The sequence below is a fragment of the Python bivittatus genome, unplaced genomic scaffold (genome assembly GCF_059951505.1).
Source record: "Python bivittatus isolate LINGU-HERP-01145 unplaced genomic scaffold, Pbiv_v1 ctg000070_np1212, whole genome shotgun sequence".
NCBI classification, from domain to species: domain Eukaryota; kingdom Metazoa; phylum Chordata; class Lepidosauria; order Squamata; family Pythonidae; genus Python; species Python bivittatus.
In genome coordinates this window covers 50,337,657-50,354,139 of record NW_028277034.1, presented here as the reverse complement: position 1 = coordinate 50,354,139, position 16,483 = coordinate 50,337,657, and the positions used below count along the sequence as shown (strand labels likewise).

Genomic DNA, 16,483 nt, shown 5'->3' with positions numbered 1-16,483 from the left:
GAGGATAGGCCTATAAGACTCTGAACAGGTTGAATCATTCTCTTCCTTATAAAATCAAATATTTGAAGAAGGAGCTACTTGACCCCCGTGTATCTTATTCATTACCTAAGTTAATGGTTTCATCAAAATTTCTTTGAGTCTTGTAATGTTTTGGAGAATACTGGTAATTCCTTTTGCTGAACTGTAAATTTCATAATCTAGCGTTGTATCCAAATACTCTATAATCTTTTCCAAAGCTGGCATCTGTTTTCCATATAGTTGAGAACAGTATTTAACAAACTGATTTATCATCTCTTCTGAAGCTGAAATATACTTCTTACTGTCCCCAACTGAACTGATACTTATATTTTTTAGTGTGTTTTATTATAAACTACTCAGAAAGCTTTGGATATTGGGTGGTTTAAAATTTTCAGTAAATAAAATATATATGTAGTTCTGTTCTCAGTTGATAGGCCAACAATTTATGTGGTTTATTACATTTTTCAAAATATTTCTACTTAAGAAAATTCATCTTCTTCTAAGTCTCATTTACTTCCCAAAAATCTACTTGATTATTAATTGTCTTAATTTTTGTTTCTTTATCCAGCATCAGATTCTGCTTGAGTATTGATTCCAACTGCTTAAAATCATTGAACAATATATCTTTCTGCTTTTGTTTTCTTTCTGTTCAATGCCAAATAAATAATCTCATAAATGGTTTACTGGTTTTCCATACTGTGAATAAAGAAACATCAGAAATTGAATTAGTTTGGGAGAAGCTCCTTAACTCAAATTGGCACTTCAATTTGATGTCTTCTTGTAATAATAATAACGTATTCAAACTCCCATCTTTCTGAGTCATTCCTCCATGCAGTTTTAGAGTTATTGGATTGTAATCTACGTAAGTGAATGCTGCAACTTCTACTTCTTTAAGTTTAGGTAGTAGTAAATTAAATGTCCAGTGTATATCTACTCTTCAATAAGTTGTATGAGAACGCAGGAAAAATATAGATATATTATAGATACAGACCAAGGGACAGTGTGCAAAAACCTTTCCTCTTACCTATGTCTTGCCATGCCATCTGCAACAGAAAAGGCATGTATACGATAAAGTATATTAAGAAATAAAATGCAAGACTTTCTACTAAGGAGCAAAGCTGTCTATGTGAAGCACAAGGTGGCATCTTCTGAGACCCCATTTCTTGTTGGGTCCATGGTGTTTGCTGAGCACTTGTAACAACCCCTCTGTAAGACAGAAGACTGGCAGAATGCATACACCAGTGTTGTCCAAACTTGGCCACTTTAAGATGAGTGGACTTCAACTCCCAGAATTCCCCAGCCAGCATGGCTGGCTGGGGAATTCTGGGAGTTGAAGTCCACTCATCTTAAAGTGGCCAAGTTTGGACAACACTGGCATACACAAACATCCTCTGGCAGTCAGAAGACATGACAATGTATTAATCTCTCAACAGATGGACAAGGTCAACCACAATTTCAACTGGGAAATGGTTGATATGCTGGACACAGCCAAATCCAAGAATGCTAGGGAATTCTTGGAAGTTTGGCATTCAGTCTAATCAACAAACAAACAAACACCTGGAGATAAACCCCATCTATGTGCCACAATCAAAAGTCAAAGAAGGAAGCAGTCCAGAGCATATCTTCCCTAGCAGCCAACATAAGTTAAGCAGGAAACAGTACTATATAAACAACCAAGGAAGAAAGAATATCCTAATCAAGGAACCATCAAGCAAGAAACGCGACCCTGACCATGACCATAGCAGGACAAGCTATATATAAACACCCAGCAGACTCCACTCTCCCCGACACTGATGAAGTTACCTAGCCTGGTAATGAGATGTCTGAAAGAAAACACTCAATGAACAAAAGCCCAAACTTTCAACCTTGAGCTACATATATTCTCTACTCATGGATCCCCATTTCCTGTCTGACACAGTCCTGGTTCCTTCCCTGATGCCTTGGTAATCTTACTGAAATTTGACATGGCATCTTATGGATGACCGCTGAACATCTTCCAGGCTTTGATTTCACAATTCCAAAACCGACTAGAGGAAAAGTGGCCCCTATTTTGCAGGAAGAGGCCGTACATTTTGCTTTGCCTGTTGTTGTTCTTAGGGTTATTTCTAATTGATATATGGATTTCCCATTGGTCCTGGGATTCCATGATTGAACAGAAACTCAAGCAGAAAGAGAAAAAAACTCTAGAGCATGCACAATTGGTACTGGTTATCAGTTGGACTTTGTGGTTTGCATGTCAACTCCCACCTACAAGGTGTGGTTCAGCTTTCATCATCTGCCAAACCTGAATTAGAGAGGGCTTATGTGTGGAAGAGGGAATGCTTGTTCTCAGTCCAACTTAGTTTATGTTTGCAAAGCACTTCATAGTGGAGAGAGGCTCTTGTTTAATTTTGGATATGTTTTAATACAGCAGTGTTCATTACCTCTGGCTCTGTCATGAATGTCAGCTATATGTCCCACCCAATTCTAAATTAGGCTTTGCTCAGACAATGGAACCAACATGCTGGATTCATGAGACTCCTGCTGTTCCTTCTGTGTCACCTTAAAAACCACCCCAAGATTACATTGCTGAAATTCAGCATCCATCTGAATTAATCCAACCTTTTTACTGATATTCAGTGAGAAAATAGTCTTTCCTTCAGATCAATGTAGTCTAAATTTTGATGCATCAAGGTTTCCCATTCCGTTTAAAAGAACAGGAGTTCTATTAAATTCCTCTTTAGAAAAACTCTGTCTTAGCATTTCATTTTCAGTTATGTGGCTTTATTTTTCCAGGGTGGGTTGAGGATTCCCCCACCAGTAGATTGTACTACATGGATATCTGTAGAAACAGATAGCTGCCTATGTCTTATTCTCCCCGAATAAATATTAAAGCATGGCTTGATTTGGTAACTAGGCACTGGTCAGAATGTAGTTTTGGCCTTGGCTTGGTGTGTTGTGTGTGCCAAGGCAACTGTGAGGTTTTATAAACTTTGGGTCATTGTTGAGTACAGTGTATGAACCCTGCCATTGTAGCTTTTCAACAAAACTTAGTTGAAACAAATTCTAGCTTAATTCATCCCAGGTGTGATCCCAGGATATACAGTGGTACCTCTACTTACGAATGCCCCTACTTATGAAATTTTCAAGATACGACCAGCTCCGGCCCCAAAAATTTACCTCTACTTACGAACTTGCCTCTACTTACGAACCGGATCCGTGGCCATTTTCCCTGCTGCCACGCGGTCGCAGCTTCCTGTGGGCGAGATCGCGGTAGCAAGGAGACGTTCGGTGAGGCTTGTGGTGTGTTTTGTGGCGTTTGGAAGGTTTTGTGGCGTTTAGAAGGTTTTTGAGGTTTAAAAATAAAATGCATATGTTTCAGAACTGTTTAGCCGTATTTACATTGAACCTTATGGGGGAAATTTACCTCGGGGTGCGACCAAATTCGGAGGGCAGATTAGCCGTATTTACATTGAATCTTATGGGGAAATTTGCCTCGTGGTGCGACCAAATTCGGTGGGCGGAACGGATTAACCGTATTTACATTGAACCTTATGGGAAAATTCAATGCAACTCGAGTTGCAACCAGAATCACGGAACGGATTAAGTTCGTAACTAGAGGTACCACTGTACCTTAGAAGGATATCTCATGCAAAGGAGAGATTGATTTGGTCCTTGCTAAGGCTCCCTTTTTCTATGTTACGGTGACAGATCAACGATGCTCACCAGGCAGCCAAGAGATAAACGTGGGATTCTCTTTCATGTACATCATGATCCTTTCTCACAAAGGATGTACATCATGATCCTTTCTCACAAAGGATGATGAAGGTGGATTTCTGAATATAATTAGCTTTATTAGCCCATTAGTCTTCATGGTCTTTGTCTTGTAATTTTCAGTGCCCCAGTTTGCTTACGTGACAACAAGCCCAGCGGCTGGTGTGAGAGATAAAGGCAGAAAACCTCTAGAGGTTTATTTATTGAGTCGATTTCTATCCCAGCCAGCAATCTGGAGTGCGAGGCGGCATACGTAGCACTCCATCCTCCTATTTATAGATGAATGAGTATGGCTGGCCCAAAGTCACCCCTTCAGCTTCTCTGGCAAAAGAGGAACTCAGACCTGGGTTTCCTGGTGTTAGTCCAGCAGCTTAACCACTTTACCACCCTGGTTGCAATTGGGCCAGCTGGCACCCAGCCTCAGACTTTGCTTCATTTTTGGCTTCATATAACAGCTGGAAGACAAAGCAGATGCCAGGGCTATTTCTGGAGAAGGGGTACTTAGGCATCCATAAAACCTACCTACCTTCCTTCCTTCCTTCCTTCCTTCCTTCCTTCCTTCCTTCCTTCCTTCCTTCCTTCCTTCCTTCCATCCATCCATCCATCCATCCATCCATCCATCTCCCACCTTCTCTGTTATCCAGAAGCCTTTTCAGATGTTGCTGTAACTTTAGATGGAGGCTGTTTCCTTACAGAGCCTTAATCCATGAAAAAAAGACTTATTAAAATGAATGAGGGAACCATTGCTATGCAGTTTGTCTACTTTTGGAATGACATCTGTAGAACTGCAGCAAAAATAGATTACAGAATCATATTCTTTTACACACACACACACACACACACAACTAAACTTGCTGCCATCCAAGCAATAACAAAAAAGGGTCAAAAGATTGGAGACAATGCTTAATCTAAGTAGGTGTGCTCTGGCAGCTGCAAAAGCTGCAGACCAGTTTTTGAAGAAAAAACCCACAAATTTAGCAAACTATACTTTTATTTTTTCCTTTAAATGTTCTGTTGCCTTTCAGCAGCCACAGGGTGTTTTTTTCCCCTGAAGACAATGAAATCCTAGGCACCCCAAAAGCATGAAACGTCAATGTGCCCCTGAGCCTGTGCAAAGTGCATTTCCATTCCAAAAGCAGTATTACTTCCTATTATTGAGGAAGGGCTATTTATGATAAAGTGTTTCACGCTCTGCTCACCTGCGTTAATTTGGACTTGGTGGGGAACAAAGTTGTACATAAGTAGCTGAAACATAATGTGGGCTGGTCTTTGGTTTAGCACGTGGTCTGAACCCAACTGTTGCTCTGTATGACACAGTTGATGGCTTAGCATGATGTCTGGCCTCAATCATTCTGGCTTGTCCAGTAAACCATGTTTATGTCAAACCATGACTTAATGTGATATATGAATCCAGCCAGAGCAGTTAGGTTTATTGTTTGATAAAGTTCTTTTGTCAAGATGTGATTTGAGATCATTTGGGAAGTTCTAGCTCAGCTTTCTGCAACCTGGCACCTTTCAGAAGGTTGATCTAATTTGGTCTAATTTGCCTGAGATTATTCAGAAATAAAAAAAATCATGCAACTAGGAGAGAAGATCTAGGCATATCCAAATGGATGCTCTTAAGTTGGTGAGCAGAGGGTGTGGCATTCCAGTTGGCCTTAAATTACAATGCCCAACCCTAAACTATGCAGACCAGGAACAAGAATAGTCAATGTAATCCCATATTTTCCAAATGTGTATTTATTGAACTTTTGAAAGAAGTGGAGGGACACTGAAGCCACATCTGTCTGGGTTTCACCACTTCAGACTCTTTTGTCTCATGCAAGACTCACCTGATGGAAAATTTGTCCACCTTAAGTGGTGTCCACAGCATGGTCAAAAAAGTCAAGATGGTAGCCACAATAGTGTGGATGAAGCTCTGCTGTTTCTTATGTGCATCACACATAATGGAGTGGAGCTTTGATCGCGGCATGGTGACTACTTTCTGACCATACTTTGTCGGTATCCCTGCCCACCTAGAAGACATAATGGAGATGTAAGCAAATGAAAAATAAATGGAAGCTCATCTCTTATGTCTAGACTGCTGAATAACTGATTTGAGTAGCCCATTCATTTTTATTTCATCGTTTTTTAATTGTTGCTGATCTTGCAAGTTCATTGCAGAGAGGTATTGTTTTCCAGCCATAGAGGAAAGTGACGCTGTCAGGGGAATTTTAGTTCCTAAGAACTGAGAAAGGAGCAGGGCTGAACCTTAAAATGGACCAACTCTAACAACTTTGTTTCCAAGCACCCCAAAAATATATTGAAAAAGGGTTAACAGGGTCCATGTTTGATCACAGACAGATATTGAAAAAATAGGGGCTGTGATCCTTTCAGACAATGAGCTCTAGATAAGTATACTAGAAAAATATTGTGAAAAGTAGGGCATTCTCTTTTAAAAAGATGCATAGACATTGGGATATTCCTTGATTATTCAAAACATCTCAAATCTCTCTGATTTCCTTCTTAATTCAGTAAGGTAATGCTCATCTTTTCAGAGGGTCCACTTAGTGTGAAGTGATTGTACAGCGTTACTTTTAAGCACAACCAGTTTCTCAACAGATTCCCTATTTTCTATGGAGTAAAACAACATACTTTAATGAGCTCATTGACCTGCCATCCCAACCCTTAAAGAACATCCAGAAATGTTCCCAGTGAGGTTGTTAGGATTCTCTAGCAATTAAAAGCACAGTAAAAATTAATTATAATAATCATGATCAGGGACAGGGGTTTAATGGATTTAATCTGCATCCGTGTTTTGCAGAACACTTATTGTAGGTTAAAATAGCCTCTTTGCTCTGGTTGCCTTTAATAATGGACTACCCAGATGTTGGGAAATCTCATGGACCACTTGACTGGGTCCACAACTAAGCCAGAGTTTGCTTAACTGATTGAATAAGCCTTAAAATACAGAATTAAGCTCCAAGCCAGCAGCTTTGGATCTTTGAGACAGGCATGATAGGATATGGAGTGGCCTTTGAAAATGACTGCAGTACTCTAAAGACCCAAGATGGTATTCTTATTTCTTGAACCATATCTCCAGCAAATCCAAGAGCTGATTAGCTCTTGGATGTTGCATGTTGAATGTTGCATAGGAAGTGGTATCTTCTTATGATCTCCTGCATCCAATTGAGTTAGATCTTTGAAGACTAGTGGTGCTCTGGGTATGGGTGGAACATGGATGCTCAACTTCCGGGGTATTCTGCCTGGCAGGTGGATCTTGCTTTGAGGCCCCCTCCTTTTTGGTGCTTCATCAAGGGCAGTTCACAAATATATCACCGAAATAAACACAAATAAGGATTGGAACCTGAGGCTTAGTTTGCTGGGTTGACCCTGTGTGCTAACCCCAAACCAAATGAGTCATATTTTGAACAATGGCTGGACTAGATTTTTGAGTACATTAGACCATGATGTACAAAATGATGAACATTATAGCCATGCATCCTGGCTTGTCCCTTCCCTCTTGGTCGGCCTGATGGCTGTGGCACAGAGATTTCCTGAAATTCCCTAATTTGGTTGTAGCCCTTTGCTCAAACCAGGACTTCCTTGCTACAGCTGGCACATAGTGGGAAGAGGGAAGGTCTCTGGACTGGAGTAGCATATAAGACCTAGAAAAGAAATCAGTCAGGTAGAGAAGAGGGGCAAGGAAGGAGCTCAGCCTGCCATGGTCACCCACAATCCCAGCAGACATATTCCCTGAAGTTCTCAGAAAGTGCCAGTGAACTTTGACCTTCCCAAGCACCCACCTGTCCTCTCTTTCCCATATTTTTAGATATGGGTGGGGTGGGAGCATATTTTTTTTCCAGTAAGGACCCAAAGCTAGAGGCAACATAAATTTTAGGGTGAAACTTCAACAGCCTTCTTTGTAATGATTATCCATGCTATGTAAACCAGACCACATCGTGCCTCCTTGCTCCATGCTCTACAAGACTTCAGTCTTTTCTATTTTAGATTCTTTTAAGGAAAAAATAATAATTAATAAAGAAGCTGGTATGCCACATAGCCAAGCACTGGCCTCCAGCATCATCAGGGATGCTTCCGGGACTCACAGGGACCTGACAGGCAGATTTAGAAAACTGAAAACCCGCAGGGTTTGTTTTGAAATATATCCAAAGGAAACTGGTAGTTACACAGGAAGCATCTTGATGGACCGCAACCTCCCCAACAGGGGTATCCACAAGGCATAGTCAAAAAAAAGTCAAGATGGTGGGTGTGATGGTACAATCAAAGGTCCACCTGGATGTTATGTGCAACATGACACCCCTGGCAACCATCTTATGAATAGATAAGCCCATCTTCCTTTGGCAACCCGTTTGGGAGAGCATCTACTCTCAAAATTGCATATGTAACCATGACCTCAAAAGAATGCATGTCTGAGCTTTAAACTTTCCCCAACTTTTAAAAATTCAAAAACAGCTTTAGGAGTAAAAAAGGAGGGAGAAAGAAGGAAGCCTGGTCCTAATTAATATTTTCCATCTGGTTATTTTTTCACTAGTTTTTCAGTGTGTCTTGGATGTTTTTCCCAGGTGGGGAAAAGTGGAACAGGAAAGTGAGTTTTTGAATGGAAAATGACTGGATGGAAATTAGTTTAGAAGCTCCTTATGTTCCTGGATATTAATTATATATACTGTATAAATATAGTGTAAATTATACATTATATACTTAAATGATAATTGAATGATGATTAACACTGGGAGAAAAAAATAAATGCAGGTGTAGGTCATATGGAGTTACGGTCAAATAATACTTTAGATCAAAGAGTACTCCTTTTGAAATTAATGTCAAAATGTCTTTGAAAATGTGGATTCTCCATAGTAATAATGGGATGGAAATAGCTCATTGTTGGAGATATTTGGTTTCCAATAAAATCCATGGCCCCAAATTTGGCACAAACCCTAGTATTGAAAAGGTGCTTCCCTTCTAAAAGTGTAAACTGATGTGAAGGTTAAAATACAAGGTATCACTCATGGGCTGAAATATATTAAATGTTAACAGTTCATTTGATAAAAATTAGATACTTAGCTTAAATGAAAAATCCTTTAGTTTACAGAGGGTGGAAAAGAATAATTGGGAATAAGGAGCAGTTCACAGAAACTGAGAATTAGAAGAGGCCATGAAGGCCAAGCCTCAAATCCAGTCACTTGCTCAGTGAAATAAAGCCCCTGTTGATATCTTTGTTGGATCATTCAATTAGTCTTTGGGTCACTATAAATTGTCATACCATTGGAAATTTTTTCCTAAGATTCATTTGGTCCATTGTTTTAAGATCTACTGTTAGATGAGTATTCAAAGGCTTAGGCTATTCTTATCTTCAAACTTTGCCTCTTGTTCATCGCTTCATTTAATGACTTTGGGCATTTTCGGTCCTCTTTGCAGAGCAGTGGGATTCCCCGCCTGGTTATCAGCTCCACAGTCTGGGTCCCAGAAGGGGGGATGCTGCAAATCACTAACAAAATTCTGCAAGCTGAGATGCTTGGGGCCAGTGATTCTGCAATCATCTATACAATTAGGGACAAGCCACAATATGGTAAGTAGGGATGGATGAAACCTCTTGAGAAATGGTACTGATTTTATGAACATTCAGCTTCCTTGGCTTGCAATTCCTAGAGCTGTTTGTACTGGAGCAAAAGCTACCCTCATTTGTCTCAAGTTTTGTTTTAGCCAAAATTAGGTGACAACTTCTGGATGTGCAGACATGTTCATTAACTGTATTAGATTTCTGTTAGTTCTTCAGGATTGTCCTGCATATTCCTTCACCAATTGAATGTTAGGTTGTCTAAACTGGGCCACATGTGGGTCTCCAAGGCCTTCACTATGGCCCAAAGAACCCATCCCTAAATTGCCATGTAACTATAATTTTTGAAGCGACAGAAAAGAGAAATCATTAAATACAAGGAAGCATTCATCTTCATTGAACAACTAATGTAATTTAAATTTGATTCAATTGTGTGTTAAATCACATTTGGTGAGCGTCAGGTCCTCTTTCATACCTGGTTCTGGCCCATGCCTTTCTCAAGCATAACTCCCAGCATGTCACAAAGTGTGGATCCATGAAACTTTGAACCCTAAACTTTGGAGAGATCTGGCAGAAGAATTAGAGCCATGGCAAAACCAAATACAGGTCACTTCTGGGGCTGATGCCTGATTAGAAGCATAATGGGAACACAGTTGTGGAGGAAGATTATGTAGTTGTCATTTATGTAAGGACACAACACGCCTTTTTTCTTCTCTGTGACTGAGGAGTAAGCATATCTAGCTGCTATTTCATTTGGTTTGGCTCATGTAATGCTGAGAAGAATTGAACTTTTTTCTCGCCTTGCCTGAGACCTAGTGTGATGTAGCAGTTGCTCATTAGGTGGATATGAACTAGATCTCACTCACCTTACCTCCCAAACTTGTTCTAAGAATACAGTGAAGGGCAAGAGAACCTTGCTCCTATATTAAGCTCTTTGAAGGCCTGGTGATAGATATGTACATCCTTAATAGGTAAAAAATGAAGAGGTAGATAATTAAATGAGTGAGTTACATTGAACCATCCATCTCAAACTGTATGCCACTCAGTCCTATCCATAAGAGAAAGATGCCATTGTACCATAACTTTTCCATCTTATTGTATCATATGTCATCAGAAGCTGTCAGCTTTATTAAGCTACAGATCTCCCACTCCCAACTTTTCAAAATCTCACAAGGTTGCTAAAACTCGTGAGATTCTGGTGGCATCATCTTGAGGCCCTGTATAAAAATGTCAATCTCATGAGATCAATTGCAATATTTCAGTTATATAATTTTTGAAAAATAATAATGTAATTTGGAGAGTTTATGGGTGCTCTTTCTGGAATTATAGATGCTGTGTGACCAAATTCTGCACAAGGCCATCCTACAAAGGTTTTCATGGTCAGTTCAAGATTTGCCTTTTGGTGCTCTGGTGGAGCAGAGAAATCCTCCCCCCCCGCTTTTTTTTTTTTTGCTAATTTTTATTAAATGTGAGGAAGGAACATACATATATTTATTTAATTGAATTTTGGGGCTGCCCAACTCCTTAATGACCCTGGGCAATTTACAGCTGAAAGAAAGGATAGATAAATAGTTGATAGACAGACAGACAACTAGGCAGAAGACAACAGTCTACCAATAAAAAACCAAAACCATGGGGACTCTGTAACCACCCTGGAAGGATGGCCTGGGAGAACAACCAAGTTTTTAATGAGTTTCTGAAAGTCATTAGGGTTGGAGCCACATGAATCTCTGGGGGAATGTTTCACCTTCCCTTGGAGAGAGTCAGAGAAATCATCCACCCAAATTTCTCTGCCCAGAAATTTGGTAGAGAATTTTGGAAATCTTTTCAAGCCCATCCTTATGACAGCCTCAAGCTGGATTTGAGAATAGGTTGCTATTCTGTAAACTGCTGAGAGTCCATAATAGATTATAGAAATGTAATCTGAAATGACTATATTGTCTATAATTATAATTGTGGAAAGTTCCTACATACAGACAGACAGACATACGCAGTTGCATCACTGTGTGCCTTTGGAAGGAACATTTCTTACTGCAGGGAGTGCACGTTTTTCATTTAAATCATGAAGAAGTCTTCCAGATTTAAGAAAAATAAACTAACACTACGTGACCAGACTTTACAGTTCCCAGGAAAAGGCCTAGAAACTTAAGCAATAGATGTAATGGTATTCCACACAGGCTAACAACTTTGCTATTTGATGTATATTTGTTAGTAGCTAATAAAAGACTTTTTGTATGCAGAGTTTACAGAGAGCGGAGCTTTAAAAAGGGTGTTGTTGAAATCGCTTCTGTACTGTCGAGAGGGGGTGGTGGTAGTGGTCTCTCTGCTTATCAGTTTGTGTCAGAAAGATTAGTGTAAATGACAAAATATTTTATCCTCAGAGGGTTCTTATTTACTTGCACCTTTTCTTCTTTCTGAAGATATAATTTCTCAGCTTATATCTTTCCAATGATCTTTGCAGCATCTAACTGATGACAAAACAAGAAATTATTCCTTCAGGATGGGAGAAAATAGGTAATGTCACTCCCCTCATCTTGGAAGTTACCAGAAATTTATAGATTTGTACAATACAGACTTTCTAGACCTAAAAATAAATCAATATTAGGGAAGCACAAAAGCAGAAATGTTTCTGCGTAATCTTCTATATCCATTTCTCTCATTTTCAGTCTCCCCCAACACTCAAAATATATTTGGAGTTCTTTAGACAAGGACAATTAAGTCATTAGGACATTTTAATTTAATTAAAATTAAAATCAGCACTTTGAATTGAACTCCATATATAGGATGCTAGTACAGGCCCCAGATCATGCTCATGTTGGTCTGTACCTGCCAAAACTAGCTGCTGTGTTCTGGACCAGTTGAAGCTTCTGGGTAGTCTTCAAAGACAACCATGTAGAGTGCATTGCAGTAGTCCAAGTAAGTGGTAATAAGGGCATGAGTTACCATTGGAAGGTTTTTTACTCCAGGTAAGGCTGTAGCTGGCACATCAGCTGAAGCTGGGCAAAGATGCCCCTGGCCATGGTCTTCACTTGCCCATCACACAGTAGCCATGAGTTGAAGAGGACCCCCAAGTTGCACATCTGCTCTTCCAGAGGCATTGTTAACCTGAAGGGACAACACTAGAGATGTCAAAGAATAACTCCATCTTGCTTGGGTTCAATTTCAGCCTGTTTCATCTCATCCAGACCTTCACAGCCTCAGGATCAAAACATTGATAGCAACTCCTGTGCAGCCTGGGTAGTGATGTACAATTGATTATCATCAGAACATTGATCATGCTAGACAATATCTATGTTTATTGCTGACTGGAAACCCCTTATGGACTTTTTGCGTAAAACAGAAAAAATGAATTTAAGGTCTATGGTTTTGACAGATAGATAGGATAGATTATAGAAAGAAGAGAGTCACAATGTAACTTTGAAAAAAGAGGTAAATCTACAATTGTACTTACAAGTACTGTAAAGAAGATCAGAAGCCACTTCTTTATATCTTTTTTCTTTCTTTTCTATTTTTCTTCTACCTTTTTTTCTTTTTGCACTTCAGCTTTCTCTTACACTTCTTTCTTTTTCTTTTTCCTTCTTATTTTATTTTAGTATTAATTTTTATTCTTGTTTTTAAAACTTTCAATAAAATTATATTTTAAAAAAATAATATTGATGATGCTGTACCACAAACTAATGGATGACAAGTTTATGGACTAATAGTCTGCCAATGCAATAACAGAGTAACAACACTTTGCTTCTCATCACCACGTAGACTTAAATCATCTTCCTCTAGAAGGTTCCCTACTGTTCCTTCTGCCATGTCTCTTGGAAGTCCTCAATAGACTTGGGTATCATCTAAGAACAGCCAACTGAGAAAGGCCTCTTGGAGTCAATCCCACCAAGTGCCTGAGTCATCTCCTGTTGCCAGCGGCCAACCAGGTGCTCAACAGAATTGTCTGCAAAATCACTTGGAAAGCCTCCAAGCACCCACCAGAAACCATAAGTGGTGTGGGGTGGACCACTCTGTTGACTCACAGTCTATTAACAATTCTGTAAAGTAGAATTGGCCCAAGGTCAGTCTGGAAACTTTATGATCGAACAGAGTAACCTTTCCTAACTAGTACTGTACATATATTTGGCCGTACAACCTCCATAATCCTCAGCCATCATAATGGCACTTAGAGTCTGACACATCTGAAAGTCTCTAGGGAAGAACCAAAATTAACCTCATTTGGAGGAATCAAGTATAGACTTGGAGGGAATCCTAAAAATGTGATATATTCTAGGATGGTTTAATTTGGGCATTTCCAGATGCTGAGTCTAGGCAGAAGGTTGTCAATGGATACCTCTTTTGGTGCCAGCCTGTCCCATCTAACTTTTTTTTTAAGATTCCTTTAATTAAAGGAATCCAATTAAAGGTAAATTGAAAGTTGGCATGCAGCAAAGCAAAGTGGAACCCTCCTGGATCATTTTTATTAATGAGAATATCACTGGACCCACACAGATTCAGTAGACCAAGGGTGTGAAAGCTGTAGCTTTCTGGGCTCCCCAGAGTCTTTCAGATGGGTGCAACATTTCTGGACCGTTTTGTTTGTTTAGGAAGGTGGGTTAAAGGGAGAAAAAAATGCCTTACGTGTTCAACCACTTGCTCTGGTGACTTATTTCTTAACTTCTTCTTAGATTTTTTTGAAGTCTGCAGTGCTTTTCTTTATCGGTAGAGGGAGCTATAACCCTAGATATAGCACTAGTGCTCTTGCTCCCTCTAGTGATGACAAAAAACTTCAGTTTATTTGGGGGAAATTTTGTTGTGACCCAACCCCACAAAAATAATAAATAAGAATAAATTTTATTCTACATAAAATAAAGGATAATAAAGAGTGGGTAAAAGTGAGGTCACCCCAGTCACTTTTGCAACCCTTGACATGTTCTACAAAGCTCGATGCAACTCTTGAACCCCCAGGACATGCACACCCATGCCTTAGGTATTCTTAAAAGTAAATGCATGGGCGGCTGTAGTTCTCTGTGCACCAGAACCCTTCCACAGAGAGCCAATAACTGCCTTTTGCACCTCTGTAAGGCAGATGTTGGAATGACAAAGATAACTTGTGAATAGCTTACAGATCATCAGTCTCAAATCAGCTTTAAAGAAGTTAATTGTAAAAGATGAGCAAATTGCTGGAAATAGCACCAGCAAATTCTCATAAAGCAGTGCCAGAAAGGAAACAGTTGCCTCCGGGACCCCACAATATGCTAAGATTGGTCCCCAGACTATTTTAACAGCCTCGGTCAAGGAAGAGGATGAAGACTGAGTGATGTGCCATTCCCAGAAGAACCATTCTTTGCTTATAAAGAAGCCAAGAACACTGCGGGAAGCTGAGCTGTACGGCTGCTGCAGTGTGCAAAGGGGGGCAGACAGGCTCTGGATTAAGCATGGATGCTATAGCACCAGTTGCATGGCACAGGCAGTGGAGAAGTTCCTCATTTCTGTTTCCCATTTCCCACATGGATTTCTGCGGACAGTAACTTCTTGTCCCCGATTATTTTTTTCACGTGTTCCAGAGGCAAGCGCTGACATGGACAAGAGATTGGACAACTGGGAACCATTTTCTTATATCAGGCATCCTCAGAAAGCTCTTTTTAATAGCCAGGCCTAATAGCTAGCTTCCTTGGGTTATTATTTTTAATTGCACAATTCCAAAAACATCCACTGTTCCTTTGATCCTCACCTGCAGTTAAGGCAATGGATCTTAAATTGGGCAGAACTGCACGTACTCACATTCATATCTTAGTATAATCTCACTTCTTTAAATGCTTGTTATAGGCACCTTGGGCTAAGGGACTGCCTCTTTTTAAAGTTACTCTATAAACCATCAGGAATAACTGTTGGTGTAACAAGAAGGATGCTAATGAATATTGAATCATAGAGTTGGGGACTTGTGGACCATCTAGACTAACTTTTGAGTTCATGCTAGAAGATAGTAATTAAAGCAACCTAGATATGTTTCTTCAGTCTCTGATTAAAGATCTCCAGGAAGGGACAGCTTCTCACCAGGGGTTGTTTCCATGATTAAACTGCTTTAACAGTCAGGAAGTGTTTCCTAATGTATGAACAAAAATCCACCTCCTATGTCTTGAGTTCTGATGTTCTTCACCTTGGTGGCAGCAGAGAACAGGCCTTTGTCTTCTCCTGTGTGATAGCTCTTCAGGTCTGTGAGATGGCACAAGAGAATGAAAGAGAGACTGAGATATTAATTGGGAAATCTGTCGTTCAAATTTCTTGCTTTGCAGTTGTCTTTTAGGGTAGAAAACCCTGACTCTTCAGATGCTGTTTAACTAGCCCTCCTAGCAACCTCAGCCAACATGATCAATGGTGAATAAACAATATGGGGAATAGAAGTTTAACAACATTTGGAGGGCCACAAGTTTTTCATCACTAGTTTTAGCTGAATTTGACTCTCCTCTCCAAAGTGCAACATACAGTATGTACATGATTTTATTTACACATGAAATCTTTACACTTGAAAGACTCTGATCTGCCTCACAGAATTATTACAAGACTGGGTGGGAGTGGGATATAGTGGTTAGGGAAGTCTTCCAAAAGTTGATGTCCTCCAAAGGTGTTGGGCCTGCAACTCTCAGAATCCCCCAGATCTACCTTGGGTTGAGTTATTGGACTAGGATTGGAATAGCCCAGGTTCAGATCCAGCCTCAGTCAGTGGAAACTCAAAAGCCCAACTTTGCTTTCATGGTAATGTTCTGAGGATAAAATTGGTAGAAGCATGGTGTATGTTGCCTTTAATTCCTGAATTAGTAATTAGTAATCAGTAATTAGTAATATGATATGATACCATTAAAATATAGCAAATGGCAATAAGTACTTCAGGTTAGAGCCAGCTTAATTTAGTGGCATTTTGGTCTCATCAAATCAGTGTGAAAAGTTGAGAAGAAAACTCACTGAGAAAAGGGAATATTTCCAAACATCACTAACAAGAGCAGATGGATCTTGCAATGCCCAGCTTATCTGGAATAAAGACAGTTAGCCCTTTAGTTTCGCATTCTTGGAAAAAGAGGTTCAGACGACTCCAAGAAACCCCGTCTTATTGAATCTACTGATAAACAAAGATGGGAATTTTGCTTCATCAGTTTCCAAGATTTCTTGACAGTAACTTGAGGT

At 39.7% G+C, this 16,483-nt stretch overlaps 1 protein-coding gene across 2 annotated transcripts in view; it reads left to right on the top strand.

Moving 5' to 3' along the window:
* FRAS1 (Fraser extracellular matrix complex subunit 1) overlaps positions 1-16,483 on the top strand; it is a 312,542-nt gene that overhangs the window by 205,404 nt on the left and 90,655 nt on the right. For both annotated transcript variants that reach the window (XM_088133146.1, XM_088133147.1), the window contains exon 29: positions 9,187-9,337. In XM_088133146.1, the coding sequence (XP_087989272.1) occupies positions 9,187-9,337 (151 nt within the window). The remainder of the gene's footprint in view (positions 1-9,186; positions 9,338-16,483) is intronic.